Genomic DNA, 26,565 nt, shown 5'->3' with positions numbered 1-26,565 from the left:
CCGGCTTGGGTCACAGTCTGTGCAGAGTCTGCACGTTCTCCCCGTGTCTGCGTGGGTTTGCTCCGGTTTCCTCCCACATTCTGAAAGACGTGCTGGTTAGGGTGCATTGACCCGAACAGGCGCCGGAGTGTGATGACTAGGGGAATTTCACAGTAACTTAATTGCAGTGTTAATGTAAGCCTTGTGACTAATAAATAAACTTTAAAACTACCACCCACTGTCCTGTGGCTGTGAGGATTCTATGTACAGTACAAGCTCCTTAAGGGGCGGTACGGTGGCACAGTGGGTAGCCCTGCTGCCTCAGAGTGCCAGGGACCCGGTTCAATTCCCGGCTTGGGTCACTGTCTGTGTGGAGTCTGCCCGTTCTCCCTCTGTCTGATCGGGTTTCCTCCGGGTGCTCCGGTTTCCTCCCATAGTCCAAAAGACGCGCCGGTTGGATGCATTGGCCATGCTAAATTCTCCCTCAGTGTACCCGAACAGGCGCCGGAGTGTGGCGACTAAGGGATTTTCACAGTAACTTCATTGCAGTGTTAACGTAAGCCTACTTGTTACACTCATAAATAAACTTAATTGAGGCCTTGTGGTATTATCGCTGGACTATTAATCCAGAAACTCAGCTAATGTTCCAGGCGCCCGTGTTTGAATCCTGCCACGGCAGAGCCACAGCAATGCAGTTGACTTTCAATTGCCCTCCGAACATGGGCAACTGCGGATGGGCAATAAACGCTGGCCGGCCAGCGACGCCCATGTCCCACGAATGAATGAAAAAACCCTGCGAGACCAGTTTAGAGAGCTGATGGTAGTTGAGTTTCAGTGGATTGTTTGGTAGCCCTCACCTGATGAAGAGGCAACACAATGAAGGGGTGAGACTCACCTGATGAAGGGGCAACACTCTGAAAGCTCGTGCTACCCACACAGAAACGGGGAGAACGTGCACACTCTGCACAGACAGTGGCCCAAGCCGGGAATCGAATCCAGGTTGGACTTTAACCCGGTGTTGTGAGATTACTTATTGTCCCTAACCCCAGTCCAACGCCGGCAACTCCACATAGAACATAGAAAGCCACAGCACAAACAGGCCCTTCGGCCCACAAGTTGCGCTGATCATATCCCTACCTCTAGGCCTATCTATAGCCCTCAATCCCATTAAATCCCATGTACTCATCCAGAAGTCTCCTAAAAGACCCCAACGAGTTTGCCTCCACCACCACCGACGTCAGCCGATTCCACTCACCCACCACCCTCTGAGTGAAAAACTTACCCCTGACATCTCCTCTGTACCTACCCCCCAGCACCTTAAACCTGTGTCCTCTCGTAGCAACCATTTCAGCCCTTGGAAATAGCCTCTGAGAGTCTACCATATCCAGACCTCTCAACATCTTGTAAACCTCTATCAGGTCACCTCTCATCCTTCGTCTCTCCAGGGAGAAGAGACCAAGCTCCCTCAACCTATCCTCATAAGGCATGCCCCCCAATCCAGGCAACATCCTTGTAAATCTCCTCTGCACCCTTTCAATGGCTTCAACATCTTTCCTGTAATGAGGTGACCAGAACTGCGCGCAGTACTCCAAGTGGGGTCTAACCAGGGTCCTATAAAGCTGCAGCATTATCTCCCGACTCCTAAACTCAATCCCTCGATTAATGAAGGCTAGTACGCCGTACGCCTTCTTGACCGCATCCTCCACCTGCGAGGCCGATTTAAGAGTCCTATGGACCCGGACCCCAAGGTCCTTCTGATCCTCTACACTGCTAAGAATGGTACCCTTCATATTATACTGCTGCTTCATCCCATTGGATCTGCCAAAATGGATCACTACACACTTATCCGGGTTGAAGTCCATCTGCCACTTCTCCGCCCAGTCTTGCATTCTATCTATGTCTCGCTGCAACTTCTGACATCCCTCCAAACTATCCACAACACCACCTACCTTGGTGTCGTCAGCAAACTTACCAACCCATCCCTCCACTTCCTCATCCAGGTCATTTATGAAAATGACAAACAGCAAGGGTCCCAGAACAGATCCCTGGGGCACTCCACTGGTCACTGACCTCCATGCAGAGAAAGACCCCTCCACAGCCACTCTCTGCCTTCTGCAGGCAAGCCAGTTCTGGATCCACAAGGCAACAGCCCCTTGGATCCCATGCCCTCTCACTTTCTCAAGAAGTCTTGCATGGGGGACCTTATCGAACATCATGGGGTTCAGTGGGATCTGGGGTCATGGCAAATGATACAGCATGGATGTCCTGTTGTATACATCTCATGTGTCTTCCTCACTCTAAAACAGAAACTGCTGGGAAATCTCAGCAGGTCTGACAGCATCTGTGGGGAGAGAATAGAGCCAACGTTTCGAGTCTAGATGACCCTTTGTCAGAGCTGTATCTTCCTAACTGCTTCATCAGACCAAACAGAATGGGCGGCACGGCAGCACAGCGGTTAGCACTGCTGCTTCACAGCTCCAGGGACCTGGGTTCGATTCCCGGCTTGGGTCACTGTCTGTGTGGAGTTTGCACATTCTCCTCGTGTCTGCATGGGTTTTCCCCGGGTGCTCCGGTTTCCTCCCACAGTCCAAAGTTGTGCGGGTTAGGTTTATTGGCCATGCTAAAAAATTGTTCCTTAGTGTCCTGAGATGCGTAGGTTAGAGGGATTAGTGGGTAAAAATATGTAGGGATATGGGGGTAGGGTCTGGGTGGGATTGTGGTCGGTGCAGACGCGATGGGCCGAATGGCCTCTTTCTGCACTGTAGGGATTCTGTGATTTCTATGATTACGTCTTGCTGCTGGTCACTATTCCATCCGAAGTGTCCTGGAACTCAACAAGTCTCCTAAATATCTGTACGAGAGCGCTTGATGGCTGAGTTTATTTTGTGTTTGAGGTCATATCAGGCCCTCAAGCTCATTTATCGTTTTTGTGTTGGTGAATTCAGTGTGAGGGATGCTAACGGGGCCCTCTCTATATCAGATGCTCAGTATTAACATCGAACTCTCTCCGGGATTTAAGTGTACCTTGATCAGACGCAGAATAAAGCTCCCTCTGCTCTGCTCCCCGCAGGAATATCCTAGGCCTAATAACAGAGCAGCATGTTCCACTGCTTCAGCATGACAGTTTTTTTTCCATTCTGTGGCCATTCTGAATAAGGTTGCCAATTAATACTGAATAAGCAACTGTTTTTTTCGATGGGTCCGACCCCACCAGGAGCTGGGGTGAGATCACCGAGAGTCGTTTTGCAAAGCAGTTAAACACAGGACACTTTCATCCCCCTCGGTCTAGCCTGGAATTGAATCCAGTTGCCAGATTGAACGGAACATTGTGCTCACCCAGAGCATCACCTGACCCCCCCCCCCCCCTTGCAGCCCCACCCCCGGGGAGAGGCGGTGGAGGGGAGGGGTTTAGTTGAATTAAACAAAGAAAAATATTTCATTGCTTCAATCATCCGTTGCAATGATGTCTTCAAATTGCACCAAATGAGTTTCCCCTGACCTCTTCCTCTTTGCCAACACTAATCATGGCGGCACAGTGGGTTAGCACTGCTGCCTCACAGCGCTGGGGACCCAGATTCGATTCCCGGCTTGGGCCACTGTCTGTGCGGAGTTTGCACGTTCTCCCCGTTTCTGTGTGGGTTTCCTCCGGGTGCTCCGGTTTCAAAGAACAAAGAAAATTACAGCACAGGAACAGGCCCTTCTGCCCTACAAGCCTGCACCGACCATGCTGCCCGACTTAACTAAAACCCCCTATCCTTCCGGGGACCATATCCCTCTATTCCCATCCTATTCATGTATTTGTCAAGACGCCCCTTAAAAGTCACTACCATATCTGCTTCCACTACCTCCCCTGACAACGAGTTCCAGGCACCCACTACTCTCTGTGTAAAAAATCTGCCTCGTACATCTCCTTTAAACCTTGCCCCTCGCACCTTAAACCTGTGCCCCCTAGTAATTGACTCTTGCACCCTGGAAAAAAGCTTCTGACTATCCATTCTTTCCATGCCGCTCATAATCTTGTAGACTTCTATCACATTCCAAAGATGTGCGGGTTAGGTGGATTGGCCATGTTAAATTGACCCTTTGTGTCAGGGGGATTAGCAGGGTAAATACGTGGGATTATGGGAGTAGGGCCTGGGTGGGATTGTGCTTGCTGCAGACTCGATGGGCTGAATGGCGCCCTTCTGCACTGTAGGGATTCTATTAAATTGAGGACTCATTTTTTTTCCGAACACCAGTGTTACTCAGAGTTATTGAACATTCAGTCTGGGAAAGATGGCCTGCCATCCTTACTTGGTCTGATCTATATGTGACTCCAGACCCAAATCAGTGTGCTTGACTCTTAACTGCCTCCTGAGGTTGCCTCAGCAAATGACTAAGGAAGCTTATCACAGGGGCAGTCAGGGTGGGCAAGAATGGCTGGCCTTGTCAGACACGCACACATCTTGTAAATCCATTTTTTTAAAAGGTGGTTTAGATGATAGATTTAGATGAGAGGGTGCACGGTAGCACAGTGGTTAGCACTGCTGCCTCACAGCTCCAGGGATCCGGGTTCGATTCCTGCCTCGGGTCACTGTCTGTGTGGAGTTTGCACATTCTCCCCATGTCTGCGTGGGTTTCCTTCGGGTGTTCCGGTTTCCTCCCACAGTCCAAAGACCTACGGGTTAGGTTGATTGGCCATGCTAAATTGCCCCTTAGGGTCCCAGGTTGTGCAGGTTAGATGGATTACCCAAAGGAAATGTGTGGGGTTACAGGGGATAGGGCGGGTAAGATACTCTGCCAGAGAGTGGGTGCAGACCCGATGGGCCAAATGGCCTCCTTCTGCACTGTAGGGATTCTGCGTACAGTACAGACTTAGCACGAGGTTCTATATTGAACGATCTCTTGCCATGCTCTGTTGTCATGTGATCACTGTCAACTAATATATTTACATATTTAACATTAACACTTTATACTCCAGAGACTACTGCGAGCAAGCCCTGGAAGGAAAACCATGAGTGCTTTTATTTATCAGTTGTAAAAATGTTGGCGATGGAATGATGGGCTGTGTGACTGGCAGGGAAAGGTGACTGGATGTGATGAAACCTTCACGAGGTTGGACGGCACAGTGGTTAGCACTGCTGCCTCACAGCGCCAGGGTCCCAGGTTCAATTCCTGCCTCGGGTCACTGTCTATATGGATTTTGCACTTTCTCCCTGTGTCTGTGTGGGTTTCCTCCGGGTGCTCTGGTTTCCTCCCACAGTTCAAAGATGTGAAGGTTAGGTTGATTGGCCATGCCAAATTGACCCTAGTGTCAGGGGGGTTAGCAGGGTAAATTCATGGGGTTACGGGAATAGGACCTGGGTAGGACTGTGGTCAGTACAGACTCGATGGGCTGAATGGCCTCCTTCTGTACTGTGTGGATTCTAAGAGCAAGATTTGGGCACCCAAATCCTCTTCAACTCTTGGGTGTAATCTGACTTTGAGAATTTAAGGTGGAAGCGAGGAAGGTTTAAAGTTTATTTATTATTATTACACTGCAATGATGTTACTGTGAAAATCCCTTTAGTCGCCTCACTCCAGTGCCTGTTCGGGTACACCGAGGGAGAATTTAGCACGGCCAATGCACCTAACCAGCACGTCTTTCAGACTGTGGGAGGAAACCGGAGCACCTGGAGGAAACCCACGCAGACACGGGGAGAAAGTGCAGACTCCGCACAGACAGTGACCCAAACCGGGAATCGAACCCAGGTCATAGAAATCATAGAAACCCTACAGTGCAGAAGGAGGCCATTCGGCCCATCGACTCTGCACCGACCACAATCCCACCCAGGCCCTACCCCCACATATTTACCCGCTAATCCCTCTAACCTACGCATCTCAGGGTCCCTGACGCTGTGAGGCAGCCGTGCTAACCACTGTGCCACCGTGTAGCCATGGCATTTACTAAGTTTACCATCAATCCTATGGATTCTTTAATGCCGCTTACTTCTTTGGCAAACTTCCTCTGCCAGACCTACAAATTCGCCAACAAGAAGCAAAATATTTATATTCCTTAAGTTATCAACCAATTGCTGCAGAACAGCTTAAAGTAACAGACGTACCCTGCCGTCACAACATTTACTGTTTTTTTCCATTGCCCCTTTGTCATACTACTTTCAGCTCTTTGTATACAACAGATGGCCAACTATAATTACATCTCAAAGGCAAAATAGTTTTCATGTTCAAATGCTATGGGGAATATTTCAATTCCCAGTCTACAATAATGCCATATAACAACCATATTTTCAAACAAATGGTCATCAATTATTAACAGCTCTCTCTTTGGTCAGCTTTTAAAAATTCTACTCCCAATGTTTCATTTCCTGGATGTGTATAAAGAACATCTCCTTACTGATTTCCTTCACGGACGGCACGGTGGCGCAGTGGTTAGCACTGCTGCGTCACAGTGTCAGGAACCTGGGCTCGATTGCCAACTTGGGTCACTGCGTGGGTTTCCTCCGGGTCCTCTGGTTTCCTCCCACAGTCCGAAAGACATGCAGGTTAGGTGCATTGGCCATGCTAAATTCTCTCCCTAAGTGTACCCAAACAGGCGCTGGAGTGTGGCAACTTCAGGTTTCTAGGTGTCCAGAGCACCAACAATCTGTTCTGGTCCCCCCACGCCGATGCTACAGTTAAGAAAGTCCACCAATGCCTCCACTTTCTCAGGAGGCTAAGGAAATTTGGGATGGTTCGCTACGACTCTCGCCAATTTTTACAGATGCACCATATAAAGCATTCTTTCTGGTTGTGTCACTGCTTGGTATGGCTCCTGCTCTGCCCAAGACTGCAAGAAACTACAAAAGGTCGTGAACGAAGCCCAGTCCATCACGCAAACCAGCCTCCCATCCATTGTCTCCCGCTGCCACAGCAAAGCTGCCAGCATAAACAAGGGCCCACTCACCCTGGACATACTCTCTCCCACCTTCTTCCATCAGGAAAAAGTCTGAGTTCACATATCAACCGGTTTAAGAACAGCTTCTTCCCTGCTGCCATCAGACTTTTGAATGGACCTACCTCGCATTAAGTTGATCTTTCTGTACACCCTAGCTATGACTGTAACACTACATTCTGCACCCTCTCCTTTCCTTCTCTATGAACGGTATGCTTTTTCTGTGTTGCGTGCAAAAAACAATACTGTATACTAATACAAGTGACAATAATAAATCAAATCAAATCAACTAGGGGATTTTCACAGTAACTTCATTACAGGGTTAATGGAAGCCTAATTGTGACACTAATAAATAAACTTAAACTTAAAAAAATTACATCATAATGTTAGTAAATACTAAAAGTCTGATAGGGTGGCACAGTGGTTAGCACTGCTGCCTCACAGCGCCAGGGACCTGGGTTCGATTCCCAGCTTGGGTCACTGTCTGTGTGGAGTTGCACGTTCTCCCTGTGTCTGCGTGGGTTTCCTCCGGGTGCTCCGGTTTCCTCCCACAGTCCAAAGATATCCAGGTTAGGTGCATTGGCCGTGCTAAATTCTCCCTCAGTGTACCCAAACAGGCAGCAGAGTGTGGCAACTGGGGGATTTTCACAGTAACTTCATTGCAGTGTTAATGTAAACTCACTTGCGACGCTAATAAATAAACTTTTAGAACTTTAAATGTCCTGTAAGGTTCCCGTGATTTGAACGTGATTGGTACAGGACAGACCACTGAGGTTTCTGACAGTAATTAACAAGATCTCATCTTCAATTTCTTGCTCAGGAATCACTCAGGAGAAAATCGACCAAACCCGCACAGCGGTCGAGCGGCAAATGATCATTGACATCAGAGAGGGTATTGAGGCCGGCACTGATCTGGATACCAGAGACCCGCAGGGAGCTACCTTGGTAAGTAGAATTGGCAAGTTCCTGATCCAGGTTGACTTGGAAGACCAGCCCTGCTATTGCATGAATCAGGAAGTAGCATTTCCCAAAGGTTGGAGCTAAAGTCATTCACGTCACAACATCGGTCAGAGTTTGTTTTAACTTCACAGTTATGGGAATTTAATCAGACAAATATGAGGTCAGCATGCCTGAGCATTATGGCCTTATCTCAAGCACAATCCTGACGCAAACATTGTCAACTGTTAAGGCAGATTGGCCTACATTTGGGCAAGCATTCTGACCTTGAAGACACAATCTGATATTCAGGTCCATTTTGCGCATGATATTGAAGTAAATAATGTTGATGTGGGTGGCACGGTGGCACAGTGCTTAACACTGCTGCCTCACAGTGCCAAGGACACGGGTTCAATTCCCGGCTTGGGCCACTGTCTGTGTGGAGTTTGCACGTTCTCCCGGTGCCTGCAGATTACAGGCTGTTGCTACATCTGATTGTTAAATTGTCTTATTTTTCTGTGGTTGCCCCAGTGGATCAAAAGCAAAAGTAGGGTGGCACGGTGGCATAGTGGTTAGCACTGCTGCCTCACAGTGCCAGGGATCTGGGTTCGATTCCCGGCTTGGGTCATTGTCTGTGCGGAGTCTGCACATTCTTCCCATGGGTTTCCTCCCACAGTCCGAAAGACGTGCTGGTTAGGGTGCATTGGCCAAGCTAAATTCTCCCTCAGTGTATCCGAACAGGTGCCGGAATGTGGCGACTCGGGGATTTTCACAGTAACTTCATTGCAGTGTTAATGTAAGCCTACTTGTGGCACTGATAAATAAACTGAAGAGTCGCCTGGATCTGTTGTGATTCTTTGTGGAAAATGGCCGCCACATTTGTGCTTTTATATTTACATCTCCTCCCTCACCTGTCCTTGCATTCTGTGAGAAATACCATCTCGGAGATAATTGAGCCAATCCAAAATTGTCCTCTAAATCTATCACTAATTCTCCGATTAATTATCTTGCATTGATTTTTTTTCAGATAGTCCAGTTCTAATTCTGAGATTAACTTTCCAATGTTGCGCCTTATGGAAGACATGTTGTTCCCGCTCCCCCTTCCGAATGTTTGAGGCAAATAATCATTCAGGATGTTTTGAACTCTCTTACTTTCATCCTATGTTTCAGTCCTGATTTGCATCTTCCTCCCCTCTTTGGCTCTGGTTTGCCATTGTTTGGAGGGTTACTGATGTTTAGAGTTTGGTGGTTTTGGGGGACGCGCAGGTGTTGGAGAGTTGCAGGTGTTCAGTGCTGTCAAGGTTGAGAAGTTTGTGGATGTTACCTTTAGATCATCACCGTTGTTGCCTAAAGCTTGCTTTCCGGATTTCAAAGCCCTTCATAATTTGGAAATGAAGTACGTGTGTTAAAGCAGCTTTCACTAATGAGGATTAGCCCAGAGCAAAACATGAGGCTTCAACAGCGATGAGGACAGTGAGGCTCAGAGAATGTTTCAGCACAATAAATCCCAGTACTCCTTCACATATTTTCAGCGCATGTTTTGCCTCCTAATATGGTCACAGTCTACTCTGGAGGTGACTTAACACCACACGCAGAATCACACAACAACTCCTTCTATTTCTAAAGCATCCTTACCTCAGAGAAACGCCACAAGGCAGGCAGCCCTTTCTCTTACTTACACAACTCCCCTATTCCATAGAATCCCTACAGTACAGACGGAGGCCATTCAGCCCATCATGATTGCACTAACTCTCCCAAAAGAGCACCTTACCCAGATCCTATCCCCGTAACCCCATGTATTTATGAGGTGGAGATGCCGACATTGGAGTGGAGTGAGCACAGTAAGAAGTCTCACAACACCAAGTCAAAGTCCAACAGGTTTATTTGGAATCACGAGCTTTCGGAGCACTGCTTCTCTATCAGGTGATGAACCTGGTGTTGTGAGACTTCTTACTGTGCCCATGTATTTACCCAGCTAATCCCCCTAACCTACACATCTTGACAATAAGGGGCAATTTATCATGGCCAATCCACCTAACCTGCACATCTTTGGAGTGTGGGAGGAAACCGGAGCACCCGGAGGAAACCCACGCAGACACATAGAACATAGAACATAGAACATTACAGCGCAGAACAGGCCCTTCGGCCCACGATGTTGCACCGACCAGTTAAAAAAAAACTGTGACCCTCCAACCTAAACCAATTTCTTTTCGTCCATGAACCTATCTACGGATCTCTTAAACGCCCCCAAACTAGGCGCATTTACTACTGATGCTGGCAGGGCATTCCAATCCCTCACCACCCTCTGGGTAAAGAACCTACCCCTGACATCGGTTCTATAACTACCCCCCCTCAATTTAAAGCCATGCCCCCTCGTGCTGGATTTCTCCATCAGAGGAAAAAGGCTATCACTATCCACCCTATCTAAACCTCTAATCATCTTATATGTTTCAATAAGATCCCCTCTTAGCCGCCGCCTTTCCAGCGAAAACAATCCCACGGGGAGAACATGCAAATTCCACACAGACAGTGACCCAAGCCCAGAATTGAACCCGGGTCCCTGGTGTTGTGAGGCAGCAGTGCTAACCACTGGGCCACCGTGCTGCCCATAACCCCCCTAACCTACACACCTTGGACAATAAGGGACAATTTATCATGGCCAATCCACCTAACCTGCACATCTTTGGAGTGTGAGAGTAAACCGGAGCACCCGGAGGAAACCCACGCAGACACGGGGAGAATGTGCAAACTCCGCACAGACAGTGACCCAAGCTGGGAATCGAACCCAGGTCCCTGGCGCTACGAGGCAGCAGTGCTAACCACTGTGCTACCGTGCCGCCCTGCGGTTGCTTTTCTTTCCTCTGTGGAGAGTTCTCATGATGAATCCTTTCTTCTAGAAAATGATTATCAACCCTGTGATCTGTTTAGTATGTTGGTGACCAGTCTGTGTCAGGATTTTTTATGTTTCTTTCCCGTCTCCCCCGCAGTTACATGTAGTCGCTGCCAACGGTTACTGCACAGTGGCTGAGCTGCTGCTCGAACATGGGGCCAAAGTAAACATCAAGGACCACGATGGTTGGGAACCGCTGCATGCCGCTGCCTGCTGGGGTCAGGTCAGTCGCTGCTTGTCACTTGGGATGTTAGTATCTTGTGTGTGAATTGCATAGAGAGAAGAAAGAAGAATAAAATGTCGAGGTGACTGTAAAACAAATTGTAAATTATGATGTGTCTCCATATTTGGGGGAGACTGACCTTTTTTTCCCAGCTCTTCCAGTATAAATAAGCACCATGGGCAGCACAGTGGCACAGTGGTTAGCACTGCTGCCTCACAGCGCCAGGGACTCGGGTTCAATTCCCAGCTTGGGTCACTGTCTGTGTGGAGTTTGCACATTCTCCCCGTGTCTGCGTGGGTTTTCTTCGGTGCTCCGGTTTCCTCTCACTGTCCGAAGGACGGGCTGGTTAGGTGGATTGGCCGTGCTAAATTCTCCCTCAGTGTACCCGAACAGGCACTGGAGTGTGGCGACTAGGGGATTTTCACAGTACCTTTATAGCAGTTTTAATGTAAGCCTACTTGTGACACTAATACATAAACTTTAAGAAAACTTTCACAACCTTAGAATATGTATTAACAGCCAATTAAGTCGTTTTTGAGTATTGTCACCATTGTGATGTATGGCAGCAATTAGGGGACGTAGTGGCCTAGTGGTTAGCATTGCTACCTCACAGCGTCAGGGACTTGGGTTTGATTCCCGACTTAGGGTCACTGTCTGTGTGGAGTTTGCACATTCATAGAACTCCTCCAGTGCAGAAGGAGGCCAACGGCCCATCGAGTCTGCACCAACCACAATCCCACCCAGGCCCTATTCCCACAACGCCATGCATTTTCCCTGCTAATCTCTGTGACACTAGGGGATTGTCTGCGTGGGTTTCCTCCAGGTGCTCCGGTTTCCTCCCACAGTCTGAAAGATGTGCTGGTTAAGTGCATTGACCCGAACAGCCGCCGGAGTGTGGGAATTTCATAGTAACATCATTGCAGTGTTACTGTAAGCCTTACTTGTGACTAACAAATAAACTTTTTTAGTATTACTGTCACTAGACTGGTAATCCAGGAACCCTGGACAAGGTCTGGGGACCCAGGTTCAAATCCCATCATGGCACATGGTAGACTTAAAAGTCTAATGATGACCATTGTCAATTGTTTGAAAAACATATCTGGTTCACTAATGTCCTTTAGGGAAGGAAATCTGCCATCCTTACCTGGTCTGGCCTACATGTGATTCCAGAGCCACAGTAATGTGGTTGACTCTTAAATGTCCTCTGGAGGGCAATTAGAGATGGACAATAAATGCCTAAAAGACAAATTTGTGCATGGCAAGCTCCCACAAGTGACAACGTGAAAATAATCGGATAATCTGTTTTAGTGACATCGGTTGAGGGATAAACATTGGGCAGGACACTGGGAATAAATCCTTTGCTCTTCTTTTAAATAGTGCCGTGGACCATTGAACATCCAACTGAGAGGGGAGGCGAGGCCTCGACTTAAGGTCTCATCCGAGAGGCGGCACCTCTGACAGTGTAGCACTCCCTGAGTACTGCAGTGAAGTGTCAGCCTAGACTGGGTGCTCAGAGCTGTGTAATGGGACTAAAACAAACGAGCTCCTGACTCAGAATAAATACATTCCAAATGCTTGATGTCAACTTCAGTCAGAAACAGATCAAACCAAGAAGCCTTAACTTATATCCCCGGACAATTAATGCTCAAAATAATCAGAAAATTGCTCAACTTAATTAAAGAACGAGCCTATTTATACCGGAATAGCTGGAAAAGAAATAGGTCAGTCTCCCCCACACTGCGGTGACGCATTATAATTTACAATTTGTTGTACATCACCACAACATATTTTTTTCATAGAATCCCTACAGTACAGAAGGAGGCCATTTGGCCCATCGAGTCTATACCGACCACAATCCAACCCAGGCCCTATTCCCGTAAGCCTCATTTACCCTGACATTAGGGTCAATTTAGCATGGCCAATCCACCTAACTGGCACATCTTTGGGAGGAAACCGGATCACCCGGAGGAAATCCATGCGGTCACGGGGAGAAAGTGCAAACTCCATACAGACAGTGACCCAAGCCGAGAATCGAACCCGGGTCCCTGGCACTGTGAGGCAGCGGTGCTAACCCACTGTGCCACCGTGCCGCCCACGCTCAGAGAGGGGCTGTAATAAGTCTTCGGAGGCAGAAATCCTTTCACCAAAATCCCTTTATTTACAATTCCGACAGCAGGACACAGAGAGCTATCAGCCTACCCTCGGGAGTGCCAGAGGAACTGACACTCCCAGTTAAATACAAGGAAAAGACTCCCTGATTGGCCCATCAATTGACTCCTTAATCAGGGAGTTCATATTCCAATAGGCCAACCTCAATGGCCTGATTGAAGTCATTACAGGGGCTAGTTTTGAATACTTTCAATGAGGTCTGCTGATTCAGCAAACATCTTGACTTTGAGTTCAGCTGCATTCAACAGGAGCACATCCCTTCAGGAGTCACACTTGGATCTGGAGACCCGTGAAAGTGAACAGATTGTGTTCTGCTGTCGTACAGCTCCATGTGTCGAGAGTAAAATCCATTGTTTTGGCACAGTGGCAGCGTGCCACACTGAGTGTGGCCTGAGATTCCAATCTGATGCATTCCTGATCTGGGTAAGAAGGTGACAAAAGGCGGTCTCTGTTATTGCACGTTTCATAGATGGTGTAGTAGCTGGCCCCTTTAAGGGGCATACGTCGGAGAGTCATGTGACCTGGTTGCCCAATGGGGAATGAGCACGGGGATCTCGGCGCAGAGGGCAGGCTTTTACAGCCAGTGTAGATCCAACAGGATGGCTAAGATGGCAAATGGCAGAGTATCTTCTCCCTGAAGTAGAATGCATCTATGGGCGGCACGGTGGCACAGTGGTTAGCGCTGCTGCCTCACAGCGCCAGGGACACGGGTTCAATTCCCAGCTTGGGTCACTGTCCATGTGGAGTCTGCACGTTCTCCCCGTGTCTGAGTGAGTTTCCTCCGGGTGCTCCGGTTTCCTCCCACAGTCCAAAAGACGTGCTGGGCTAGGTGCGTTGGCCATGCTAAATCCTCCCTCAGTGTACCCAAACAGGCACTGGATGTGGCGACTAGAGGATTTTCACAGTAACTTCATTGCAGTGTTAACGTAAGCCTACTTGTGACACTAATAAATAAACTTCACTGGGAACTGGAAGATTTTGTGCAGCTGAGCGATGGGCCACTCCGGAATTTTCTAAACTGGGTCACTGAGCCTGAATGGTGGGTAACCCCGGAGATTGGAGTTCACGGTTTTATGGGAAAGCTCTGGGCCAAAATGTTACCAGTGATCACGCCGAAGGGATTTTCCCATCCTGCCATAGTGAGCGGAGACTTGGTTGGCTGCCAAATTCTCTGACCTCTGCAGGAGCGTGTCATGAATGCGCGGTAAGATCGCGCCCTAACAAGTTTTTTTAATTCATTCGTGATGCCTGGGCGTCGCTGGCTGGCCAGCATTTGTTGCCCATCCCTAGTTGCCCCTTGAGAAGGTGGTGGTGAGCTGCCTTCTTGAATCGCTGCAGTCCACGTGCTGTGGGTTGACCCACAATGCCGATAGGATTTTGACCCAACGACTGTGAAGGAACGGCGATGTATTTCCAAGTCAGGATGGTGAGTGGCTTGGAGGGGAACTTGCAGGTGGTGGTGTTCCCATGTATCTGCTGTCCTTGTCCTTCTAGATGGAAGTGGTTGTGGGTTTGGGAGGTGCTGACTAACGATCTTTGATGAATTGCTGCAGTGCATCTTGTAGATAGTACACACTGCTGCTACTGAGCGTCGGTGATGGAGGGAGTGGACGTTTGTAGATATTGTCCAATCAAGCGGGCTGCTTTGTCCTGGATGGTGTCGAGCTTCTTGAGTGTTGTTGGAGCCGCACCCATCCAGGCAAGTGGGGAGTATTCCATCACACTTCTGACTTGTGCCTTGTAGATGGTGGATAGGCTTTGGGGAGTCAGGAGGTGAGTTACTCGCCGCAATATTCCTAGCCTTTGACCTGCTCTTGTAGCCACTGTGTTTATGTGGTGAGTTGCTAAGACTTTACCCGTTGGTAGTATTGTTAACAAAGCTCCACCAGCTCCTTCAAAGCCCACAATTTACTTTACCTATTAGGACAAGGGCAGTGGGTGCGGGTGAACACCAATAACTCAAAATATCCCTCCCAGTTACCATGCCAGCCTGGAGATGTATGGCTATTCCTTCATTATCTCTCTTTCAAAATCCTGAACTTTCCACCATCAGTGTTGTGGGAACATTTTCACTGTAGAGGTTGCAGCCATTCGAGAAAGGCAGTCCAACACCTCAGCTTCTCAGGGGAAATTAAGGATGAGCAATAAATACTGGCCTAGCCAGTGATACCAACAATCTAAGAGTGTTTATTTTAACAGTTTGAAGCATGAATTCATATATCTGCAAAAGTTAAAGCAGACCATGGAAGGTGGAAGATTGCTTATCATAGAATCCCTACAGTGCAGAAGGAGGCCATTCAGCCCATCGAGTCTGCACCAACCGCAATCCCACCCAGGCCCTATCCCCGTAACCCCAAATATTTATCCTGCTAGTCCCCCGATACTAAGGGGCAATTTAGCACGGCCAATCCACCTAACCTGCACATCTTTGGAGTGTGGGAGGAAACCGGAGCACCCAGAGGAAACCCACGCAGACACGGGGAGAACGTGCAAACTCCACACAGACAGTGACCCAAGCCAGGAATCAAACCCAGGTCCCTGGTGCTGTGAGGCAGTGGGGCTAACCACTGTGCCATTGTGCCACCCGAATTTGACCAAAACTGGCTGATCCAAGACTGATTTTTTGTTTGACAGTTTGAAGCACTAATGACACAATGCAGAGCATTGATAGAGTCATACCCTTGTGTTGTAATACTAATTACAGTGTTCCACACCCAGGAATAAGCTACAGTTGCGTCTGAACAAAATATGTGCTGATTTCAAAATTCCCAGTGATTATATTTGTGCATGTGCGTGTGTGTGTGTGTGTGTCAGCACAGTAGCACAGTTGTTAGCACTGTTGCCTCACAGCACAAGGGACTCGGCTCACTGTTTGTGTGGAGTTTGCACGTTCTCCCCGTGCCTGCATGGGTTTCCTCCGGGTGCTCCGGTTTCCCTCCCACACTCCAAAGATGTGCAGGTTAGGTGGATTGGCCATGCTAAATTGCCCCTTAGTATCAGGGGAAATAGCAGGATAAATATTTGGGGTTACGGGGATAGGGCCAGGGTGGGATTGTGGTCAGTGCAGACTCGATGGGCCAAATGGCCTCCTTCTGCACTGTAGGGATTCTATGATATGTGGTGACTACCTCCTCTGGTAAAACCCAGCAAGGACACAGTTCCTGAAAGACGTGCGCACTGATATAAGAACTCTCCCCCCACACCATAATTGCTCTTGATGCCTTTTTGAAATTGGAAAACACGAGTTTTCCTACATGCCTTTCAGATCGATAAAAGAAGCATTCCAAAAAAATCATACTCACTCGCATGTCCAATAAATTCTTCATTACGGAAGGATAACATTTGAGGGTAAAATTTAAACAGAACAAATTTTTTCATATTCATGTTCACTGGTTTGCATCTTTTTTTTTACTGGGATGAGAGGAGAGAATGTTTGTGCCAGCAATCCCTCTCCATTTGTGTCTGTCTTGAGAGAGAAAGACAGCCTAAAATGGAACAGTTCAAACCAGTGTTCTGATTTCCCAGTTTAACTGGTGTACCAAAGTACACAAGACCAGTTTGGACCAGTATTCTGATCTCCCCGTTTTATTGGTGTTCCATCTTAAAGTATACAAGACCAGTGCGGACCAGTATTCTCATTTCCCAATTCAACTGGTGTACTAAAGTATATAGGACCAGTTCACACCAGTATTCTTATTTTCTAGTTTTACTGGTGTTCCATATTAAAGTATACAAGACCACTGCGGACCAGAATTCTTATTTCCCCCCCCATTTTTTTTACTGTTTTTTCCTTCTGGGTTACAGTGGCTGTAATAGCCATTAGCAGAACAGGTAAAAGTGCTCGGTATGTTAACACATAAACGGAAAATAAACCTCACTCCGTTCCACACCATCCCAAGGGATAATTAAACACCTCTTGATTTGAAGAGTTGCGATGGAACAGGATATAGCTTTTCTTGCTATCCAAACTGTTATGACACAAACACTTTTTGTTTCCTTCTCTTTCCAGATGCAAATCGCAGAACTGCTGACAGCTCATGGTGCCAATCTCAGTGCCAAGACGAACTTGAAAGAAACGCCAATTGGTTAGTCACGGATGTAAGGTTGGCGCCATTTACATTGCCCAACTAATGACACGTTAAGGTTGGGGCCGGAATAGGGCTTGAATTCCCATTGGAATATAGCAATGGCTAGAACAAAAAAGACAGTAGCGACAAGATCCCATTCTAATGGAGTTGTTGACTGATCATGACAATTAAACCCTTCCTCTGCTTCTGTTTAAAACTTATTGAGAGTTTCAATAAAGTCTCGGTCACAGTTTTGGGTCTTTTCCAGCCTAATTATTCTAGATACTTCAGCTTGAGTATTTTGGAGCTCTTTCATTGGGTGTGATATAGGGATATAGATAGTTTAAGTGAGTGGGCGAGGGTCTGGCAGGTGGAGTACAATGTTGGTAAATGTGAGGCCATCTATTTTGGTAGGAATAACAGCAAAATGGACTATTATTTAAATGGTAAGAAATTGCAGCATGCTGCTGTGCAGAGGGACCTGGGTGTCCTTGTGCATGAATCACAAAATGTTGGTTTGCAGGTGCAGCAGGTAATTAAGAAGGCAAATGGAATTTTGTTCTTCATTGTTAGAGGGATGGAGTTTAAAAACAGGCAGGTTATGTTGCAGCTGTATAAGGTGCTGGTGAGGCCACACCTGGAGTACTGTGTACAATTTTAGTCTCCTTACTTGAGAAAGGATACACTGGCATTGGCGGGGGTGCAGAGGAGATTCACGAGGTTGATTCTGGAGTTGAGAGGGTTGGCTTATGAGGAGAGACTGAGTAGACTTGGACTATACTCATTGGAATTCAGAAGAATGAGGGGAGATCTTATAGAAACATATAAGATTATGAAGGGAATAGATAAGATAGAAGCAGGGAGGTTGTTTCCACTAGCAGATGAAACCAGAACTAGAGGACATAGCCTCAAAATAAAGGGAAGCAGATTTAGGACTGAGTTGAGGAGGAACTTCTTCACCCAAAGGTTTGTGAATCTGTGGAATTCCCTGCCCAGTGAAGCAGTTGAGGCTACCTCATTGAATGTTTTTAGGGCAAGGATAGATAAATTTTTGAGCAGTAAAGGAATTAAGCATTATGGTGATCGGGTGGGTAAGTGGAGCTGAATCCACAAAAAGATCAGCCTTGACCTTATTGGATGGTGGAGCAGGCTCGAGGGGCCAAAAGGCCTACTCCTGCTCCTAGTTCTTATGTTTGTTTAGCTTCTGATAGTCTTTGGCTCTGGGAGCAGAAGATCCCACTGTTGCCAACAGGGTTTCCCATTCTATGCAGCCCCCACACTGGGAAACTTGCAGTGGGGGCGGGGTTCACCGTTGGCGGGACTGGAATATCCCACTGGCGAGAAGAGCTGGAAAATTCCAGCCTGTGACTCCTTCCCCTCCCCTGCCCTTGGAATCCTCTCACCAGCTTCAAAATTGAGGCTGGGCTGGAAGCGGCCTTTAGCCACCTGAAGAGCCCGAATTGTGTTGAGGACAGTCGGATAGCGGGAATGTCACCCGGGGAATTTTCCGGACCTCCCCGCCCGCAAGCCTGCTGATGGGGGCAGTATCAATACCCCACTCCCCACAGTATATGCTCTTTAATTCTATTCTTTCACACTCCTCGTGTATCAGATGATCTTGAACTTGCAAGTAAATCCTGACTGGTGTGCGGATTTCACAGTGGCACAGTGGTTAGCACTGCTGCCTCCCAGTGCCAGGGACCCGGGTTCGATTCCCGGCTTGGGCCACTGTCTTCACGGAGCCTGTACGTTCTCCCCGTGTCTGCGTGGGTTTCCTCCGGATGCTCCGGTTTCCTCCCACCGTCCAAAGATGTGCGGGTTCGGTTGAATGGCCATGCTAAATTGCCCCTTGGTGTTCAGGGGAATAGCAGGATAAATACGTGGGGTTATGGGAATAGGGCCTGGCTGGGACTGTGGTTGGTGCTGACTTGATGGGCCGAATGTCCTCCTTCTGCACTGTAGGACTCTATGATTCAGTGTCTCTCATTTTTGACCCCACTCTGTAGTTGAATGATCCCATCTGAAAAAAACAGCACCTTGACCAATGCAGCAATCCTATGGTAGACCTGGATAGAGTGGACATGGGGAAGGTGTTTCCATCAGCGGGAGAGACTCGGATCTGAGGGCACAGCCTCAGAGTAAAGGGATGACCCTTTGGAACCGAGAGGAGGAGGAATTTCTTGAGGCAGAGGGTGGTGAATTGGTGGAATTCATTGTCACAGGAGGTGTGGAGCCCAGGTAACTGAGAGTATTTAAGACAGAGATGGATAGGTTCTTGGGGATCAAAGATTATGGGGAAAAGGCAGGAAAATGGGGTTGAAAAACCTTTCAGCCATGGCGGAGCAGACCAATGGGCCGAATGGCCTAATTCTGCCCCTATATCTTATGGTCTTATGGAAGTACGGGCACTGGACTGTTAGCCGAGATTATATAGGTTCAAAAATCAGCAGTGGGACCACAATCCCCAGATTCAGGAGCTATGACGCCGGTAGAGAGGACACCTTCCGAGATGAAACTTTCAGGGCAGTGCTGTACTGGCCCGAAGTGGACTAACGTTACCTTTTCATTGCAGACCTCTGTGACGATGAGGAGTTCAAGGTTCTGCTTCGACAGCTCAAGCACAAACATGACAGCATCCTGAAGTCCCAGAGCAAGAACAAGTCATCCCTGTGTCGGAGAACCTCTAGTGCTGGAAGCCGAGGGTTAGTACATGTGCACCTTTTATTCAAAATTCCATGGCAATGCTCAGTCAGGTGACACTTTGCCTTTCAAGAAAGTCACAGTTTTGGGTTTGATTTGATTTGATTTATTACTGTCCCATGGATTAGTATACAGTGAAAAGTATTATTTTTTGCGCACTATATAGACAAAGCATACTGTTCATAGAGAAGGAAAGGAGAGAGTGCAGAATGTAGTGTTACAGTCATAGCTAGGGTATAGAGAAAGATCAATTTAATGCGAGGTAAGTCCGTTCAAAAGTCTGATGGCAGCAGGGAAGAAGCTGTTCTTGAGTCGGTTGGCACGTGACCTCAGACTTTTGTATCTTTTTCCCGATGGAAGAAAGTGGAAGAGAAAATGTCCGGGGTGCGTGGGGTCCTTAATTATACTGGCTGCTTTTCCGAGGCAGCAGTAAGTGTAGACAGAGTCAATGGATGGGAGGCTGGTTTGTGTGATGGATTGGGCTACATTCACAACCTTTTGTAGTTCCTTGCAGTCTTGGGCAGTGCAGGAGCCCATACCAAGCTGTGATACAACCAGAAAGAATGCTTTCAATGGTGATCTGTAGAAGTTGGTGAGAGTTGTAGCGGACATGCCAAATTTCCTTCGTCTCCTGAGAAAGTAGAGGCGTTGGTGGGCTTTCTTAACTATAGCGTCGGCATGGGGGGACCAGGACAGGTTGTTGCTGATTTGGACACCTAAAAACCTGAAGCTCTCGGCCCTTTCTACTTCGTCCCCATTGATGTAGGCAGGGGCATGTTCTCCACTACGCTTCCTGAAGTCGATGACTATCTCCTTGGTCATCTTGAAATTCCCTGTTCTGTCCTGATTTGTGTTATGAAAATAGCACTTTGCATCTTTGATAGGCACGCCTCGTATTTAATATTCCCCTCAAAGACACAACCAGTGAGGTGAGAGGGGGAGGGATCTGGAAAACAAGCCGTGGGCGTGACCACCTTCATATCCTGTATCTCTGCTACTTTCCCTGACGCTTTGGCCTAAATGTTCTGGTCCCACCCACTACAGGAATCGTAGCCGGTGGGACGGATAATGTGACGGACCAGCAAAAGGTCCATTGAATTCCCACGGCGGGCGAGTAAATCCCACCCGTTATTCTAGTTCGTTTTTCACTTTATATTTGTGAGGATATGGGGGGGTAAACCTTTCAGGACTGAGGTGAGGAGAAATTTCTTTACCCAGAGGGTGGTGAATGTGTGGAATTCACTCCCACAGAATGCAGTTGAAGTATGATTTCAAGAAGAAATTAGATATAGCTCTTGGGGCCAAAAGGATCAAGGGACATGGGGGAAGAGGGGATCAGGATATTGAATTTGATGATCAGCCATGATCATAATTTTTTTTGATTCATTTGTGGGACATGGGCGTCGCTGGCTAGGCCAGCATTTATTGCCCATCCCTAGTTGCCCTTGAGAAGGTGGTGATGAGCTGCCTTCTTGAATCGCTGCAGTCCACACGCTGTGGTTGACCCACAATGCCATTAGGGAGGGAATTCCAGGATTTTTTACGAATGGCGGCGGAGCAGGCTTGAAGGGCCGAATGGCCTACTCCTGCTTCTAGCTTCTATGTCTATATTTCTATGAGGAAGTTGCTTCTGGTTTGTGTGTTTTTCATCACTTGCCTGGGTTCCCGTTAATTTTATTCCGGATTTAGGTTACCGATGTTCAGGTTCACTTTAACATGAGTGAGGGTGAATGACATTTCAGATGGTTTTGCTCCTGTTGTAAATTCTCCCTCTCCCCATTTGTTCGAGCTGCGTCTCCTTGGAAAATCCTTCACTGAGGCAGCCTCTCCCCAGGACTCTGTGTGAAAGCAGCTGTCAGATTGTGTGTCAGAAACAGCCTGTGGATGTCGTTCCTTCTCAGTCCCACTCCTGTCTGCAGTAAAGCAGCTGATCTCCCCGTCCTGTCAGGGTGAGACGGCTGTTGGAAAAGGGTGATACCTTTCTGCCCCGTGTTTGCCACACGTGGGCACGCTGCATTGCTCACTGTTGAATTTATCTCCTTGTAACTGTCAGCTCTGTCTGAAGCAGTGAGTGACAATCCTGCCCCTGGGTCAGAGGATTTTGCCTTCAGGCTGAGGGAGCACTGCACCATCAGCTGAGGCGTTCAACCCCAGGCTCCATCTGGCCTATCATGCGGAAATGATTCCACGGCATGGCTCAAAGTAAAGGAAGAAAGTTCTCCCCAGTGTCTTGGCCAATGTTTATCCCTCGACTATCATTCCCAAAAACAAAAAAAAATAAACTGTAGATGCCGGTGATCTGATAAACAGACAAAAAATGTTGCAAATGATCATAAAAGTCCAATGATTTTTATTTTATTTAATTCGTCACAAGTAAGGCTTACATTAACACTGCAATGAAGTTACTGTGAAATACACCTGATCTGATTGTAAACTCATTGCTTTTTGTGGGTTCTTGCTGTAGGACAAATTGAAGGCTGTGTTTTCTCACCGGTTGTGAAGTTTATTTATCAGTGCCACGAATAGGCTTACATTAACACTGCAATGAAGTTACTGTGAAAATCCCCAGGTCGCCACACTCCGGCACCTGTTCGGGTAACACTGAGGGAGAATTTAACACGGCCAACACATCTAACCAGCACGTCTTTCGGAAAGTGGGAGGAAACCGGAGCACCCGGAGGAAACCCACGCGGACACGGGGAGAACGTGCAGACTCCGCACAGACAGTGACCCAAGCTGGGAATTGAACCTAGGTCCCTGGCGCTTTGAGGCAGCAGCGCTAACCACTGTGCCACCGTGCTGCCCCAAGGGAGCGATACATAAATATGAGTGTTTCTTTTCTCTTTATCATCATTTGCTTTCTCCAAATGCCATGCCGTGCACTCGCTTGCCAGTCCAGGGATCGCTGGGTTTGGATGCTGAGCACTGGGGCCTGGGATCCAGACACCAGAATGATTTGATTTGATTTGATTTATTATTGTCACATGTATTAGCATACAGCGAAAAGTATTGTTTCTTGTGCGCTATACAGACAAAGCATACCGTTCATAGAGAAGGAAAGGAGAGAGTGCAGAATGTAGTGTTACAGTCATAGGTAGGGTGTAGAGAAAGATCAACTTGATGCAACATAAGTCCATTCAAAAGTCTGACGGCAGCAGGGAAGAAGCTGTTCTTGAGTCGGTTGGTACGTGAGCTCAGACTTTTGTATCTTTTTGCCGATGGAAGAAGGTGGAAGAGAGAATGTCCGTGGGGGTCCTTGATTATGCTGGCTGCTTTGCCGAGGCAGCGGGAAGTGTAGACAGAGTCAATGGATGGGAGGCTGGTTTGTGCGATGGATTGGGCTACATTCACGACCTTTTGCAGTTCCTTGTGGTCTTGGGCAGGGAAGGAGCCATACCAAGCTGTGATACAACCAGAAAGAATGCTTTCTATGGTGCATCTGTAAAAGATTGGGAGGGGGAAGGAAAACAGCTGGTGTCTCTGATCCCCTTTACTGCCTAATGACCTCGCCTGGGACATGTGTATGTGCAGTTTTAGAATCTTATGCTGTGATTCTCTTCATGATCAAATAGCAATGTCTCACATAAAGAACCAGCCACTTCGCCAAGCCCCTGGAAGGTTATTGTCACAATATATGCCAGGGCTATGAAGGGAGCGGGAGGGGGAGGGGGTGAACGTAATGGGAGGGGGAGGAACAGGGAAGGAGGGCCGTGAGGAGGAAAGGGGGCACGATGGAAGGAAGGAGGGGGCAAAGAGGTGGAGGAAGATGAGGAGCAATGGAAGGCAGAGGCTAGACCGAGGGCTGGCTGGCTGGAGTCTGACAAAGATGCACGCAACGCTGACAAACAAGGGGGCCAAGATTTTTGACTGGAAGAGGATACACACTCATGAATAGTTCAGAGAGAGCTGACAGGCACACAGTGGCTTCCTGTTCTACTGCACATGAGTTCGAAAGGATTGCCAAATCTTAACTAAGGAGCGAAGTACTCTCATTCCACACACTGTGACCAATTCTCACGGAGAAATGTAAGGGACACTCCAGCATCGGGGTTCATTAGTGTGGGGTGGGGGTGAGGAGAGGGGAGGAGCTGCCCCTGCGGAGGAGGAAGAAGCTGGGGATGACAGGGAGGGGAGGGGAGGATAGGAGAGGAGGGTGGAGTGGGGAAGGGAGGGAAGGGAAGGAGGGTGGGGTAGGAAGGGGAGGAGAGGAGGGTGGAGTGGGGAGAGGAGGGGAGGAGGGTGGAGTGGGGAAGGGAGGGAAGGGAAGGAGGGTGTGGTAGGAAGGGGAGGAGAGGAGGGTGGAGTGGGGAGGGGAGAGGAGGGGAGGAGGATGGGATGGGAAGGGGAGGGGAGGAGAGTGAGGTGGGGAGGGGAGGAGGGAAGGGGAGGAGGGTGGGGTGGGAAGGGGAGGGGAGGAGGGTGGGTGGGGTGGGGAGGGGAGGAGGGTGGAGTGGGGAGGGGAGGGGAGGGGAGGAGGGTGGGGTGGGGAGGGGAGGGAAGGAGAGGAGGGTGGGGTGGGAAGGAGAGGGGAGGGGAGGGGAGGGGAGGAGGGTGGGGAGGGGAGGGGAGGAGGGTGGGGTGGGAAGGGGAGGGTGGGGTGGGGAGGGGAGGGTGGGGTGGGGAGGGGAGGAGGGTGGGGTGGGAAGGGGAGGGGAGGAGGGTGGGGTGGGATGGGGAGGGGAGGAGGGTGGGGAGGGGAGGAAGGTGGGGTGGGAAGGGGAGGAGGGTGGGGTGGGAAGGGGAGGGGAGGAGGGTGGGGAGGGGAGGGGAGGGGAGGAGGGTGGGAAGGGGAGGGGAGGAGGGAGGGGAGGGGAGGAGGGTGGGGAGGGGAGGGGAGGAGGGTGGGGTGGGAAGGGGAGGGTGGGGTGGGGAGGGGAGGAGGGTGGGGTGGGAAGGGGAGGGGAGGAGGGTGGGGTGGGATGGGGAGGGGAGGAGGGTGGGGAGGGGAGGAAGGTGGGGTGGGAAGGGGAGGAGGGTGGGGTGGGAAGGGGAGGGGAGGAGGGTGGGGAGGGGAGGGGAGGAGGGTGGGAAGGGGAGGGGAGGAGGGTGGGGAGGGGAGGGGAGGAGGGTGGGAAGGGGAGGGGAGGAGGGTGGGAAGGGGAGGGGAGGAGGGTGGGGAGGGGAGGGGAGGAGGGTGGGGTGGTGGGTGGCTGCCATCATGCGCAAAGAGGAAAAGTGAGATTTAAAGGGAGAACAACATTGGCACCATGGAGGCCGGGACATGGGGCAGTGCCCTGTAATAGAGGACTATCCCATATAGTAATGAGTGGTTGGTCTCTCTGACTCCACAATCAATAGCATACAGTTAATCAGTGAATATGATACACGCACGAGGGATGTGGATCAACCCGTTGACTGATTTTCCATCCCTGGACAGTTCTGTATGTCAGCTTGGCCATGGCATTGGATTACATCGAATTACTTAGCATTCACATCACAGAAATAGGCCATTCAGCCCCACAGCTCCATGCTGGCAATCATACCACACACAAGCCTCCTCCCACATCTAGCCCCATCGACATATCCTTCTATTCCTTTCTCCCTCTGGCTTCCCCTTAAATGGATCTGTGTCTTAACCACTCCAAGTGGTACCAAGTTCCACATTCTAACCTCTCAGAGAGCAATGACGTTTCTCCTGAAGACCCCATTGGCATTATTAGAAACATAGAAAATCGGAGCATGGGTAGGCCGCTCGGCCCTTCCAGCTGCTGCTCCATTCATTATGATCATGGCTGATTGTCAAACTCACAGTGGCACGGTGGTTAGCGCTGCTGCCTCACAGCGCCAGGGACCGGTGTTCGAATCTCAGCTTGGGTCACTGTCTGTGCAGAGTCTGCACGTTCTCCCCGTGTCTGCGTGGGTTTCCTCCGGGTGCTCCGGGTTCCTCCCACAGTCCAAAAGATGTGCTGGTTAGATGCATTGGCCGTGCTAAATTCTCCCTCAGTGTACCCGAACAGGCGCCGGAGTGTGGCGACTTGGGGATTATCACAGTAACTGCATTGCAGTGTTAATGTAAGCCGACTTGTGACAACGAATAAATAAACTTTTTTAAAAACTCAATAGCCTGATCCCAGCTTCCGCCCCTATCCTTGGCTCCCCTTCGCCCCTGTCTAATTCCTTCTTGAAAATATACTTGACTATCTTCCCCAAAATGGAAAATGTTTTATTAACCAGCACCAAGATCCTGCACCTTGAAAACAAACACACACAAATATTCCTTTCCTTGAAGTTAGGGAAGCAAAGGGGAATAACGACACAAAGCTTGTGCGCTAGTCCAAGGACGGCATTGGCCCCAGTGGGAGCAGTCTCCACTCTCGAGTCAGAACAGTGAGTGTAGGGGAGCTTTGTGCAAAGGGTGATGCAGATATCCTGTTTCCCTTCACAGGACAGTTGTGCGTCGAGCAAGCGTGTCTGACCGAAACAATTTGTACAGGAAGGAGTGCGAGCAAGAAGCAATTATCTGGCAGCAGATGGGACGGAAGGAAATGGAAAAGGAAATTGCGAGCAGTGACGGAGAAGATAAGGAATCATCCAAAGATCAGGAGAATCTGACCCCGGTAAAGACTTCAACTAAAAATATTCACCTGTCGGAGTTAGGAACATGGAAACAGGAGTAGGCCATTCAGCCCTTCGAGCTTGTCCCACACCATTCAATGAGATCATGGCTGATCTGTGGTCCAACTCCATGTAC

The 26,565-nt window shown here is 48.9% G+C and overlaps 1 protein-coding gene across 3 annotated transcripts in view; it reads left to right on the top strand.

Annotated features, from left to right (window-relative positions):
• The window catches only part of ppp1r16b (protein phosphatase 1, regulatory subunit 16B), a 161,303-nt gene that overhangs the window by 128,541 nt on the left and 6,197 nt on the right, over nt 1-26,565 (top strand). For all 3 annotated transcript variants that reach the window (XM_078236164.1, XM_078236163.1, XM_078236165.1), the window contains exons 6-10: nt 7,710-7,834; nt 10,813-10,938; nt 17,117-17,192; nt 19,747-19,876; nt 26,260-26,431. In XM_078236164.1, coding sequence (XP_078092290.1) covers nt 7,710-7,834; nt 10,813-10,938; nt 17,117-17,192; nt 19,747-19,876; nt 26,260-26,431 — 629 coding nt within the window. The remainder of the gene's footprint in view (nt 1-7,709; nt 7,835-10,812; nt 10,939-17,116; nt 17,193-19,746; nt 19,877-26,259; nt 26,432-26,565) is intronic.

Source organism: Mustelus asterias, chromosome 20 (assembly GCF_964213995.1).
Source record: "Mustelus asterias chromosome 20, sMusAst1.hap1.1, whole genome shotgun sequence".
Lineage (NCBI taxonomy): Eukaryota > Metazoa > Chordata > Chondrichthyes > Carcharhiniformes > Triakidae > Mustelus > Mustelus asterias.
This window is presented reverse-complemented; position numbering and strand designations above follow the sequence as displayed.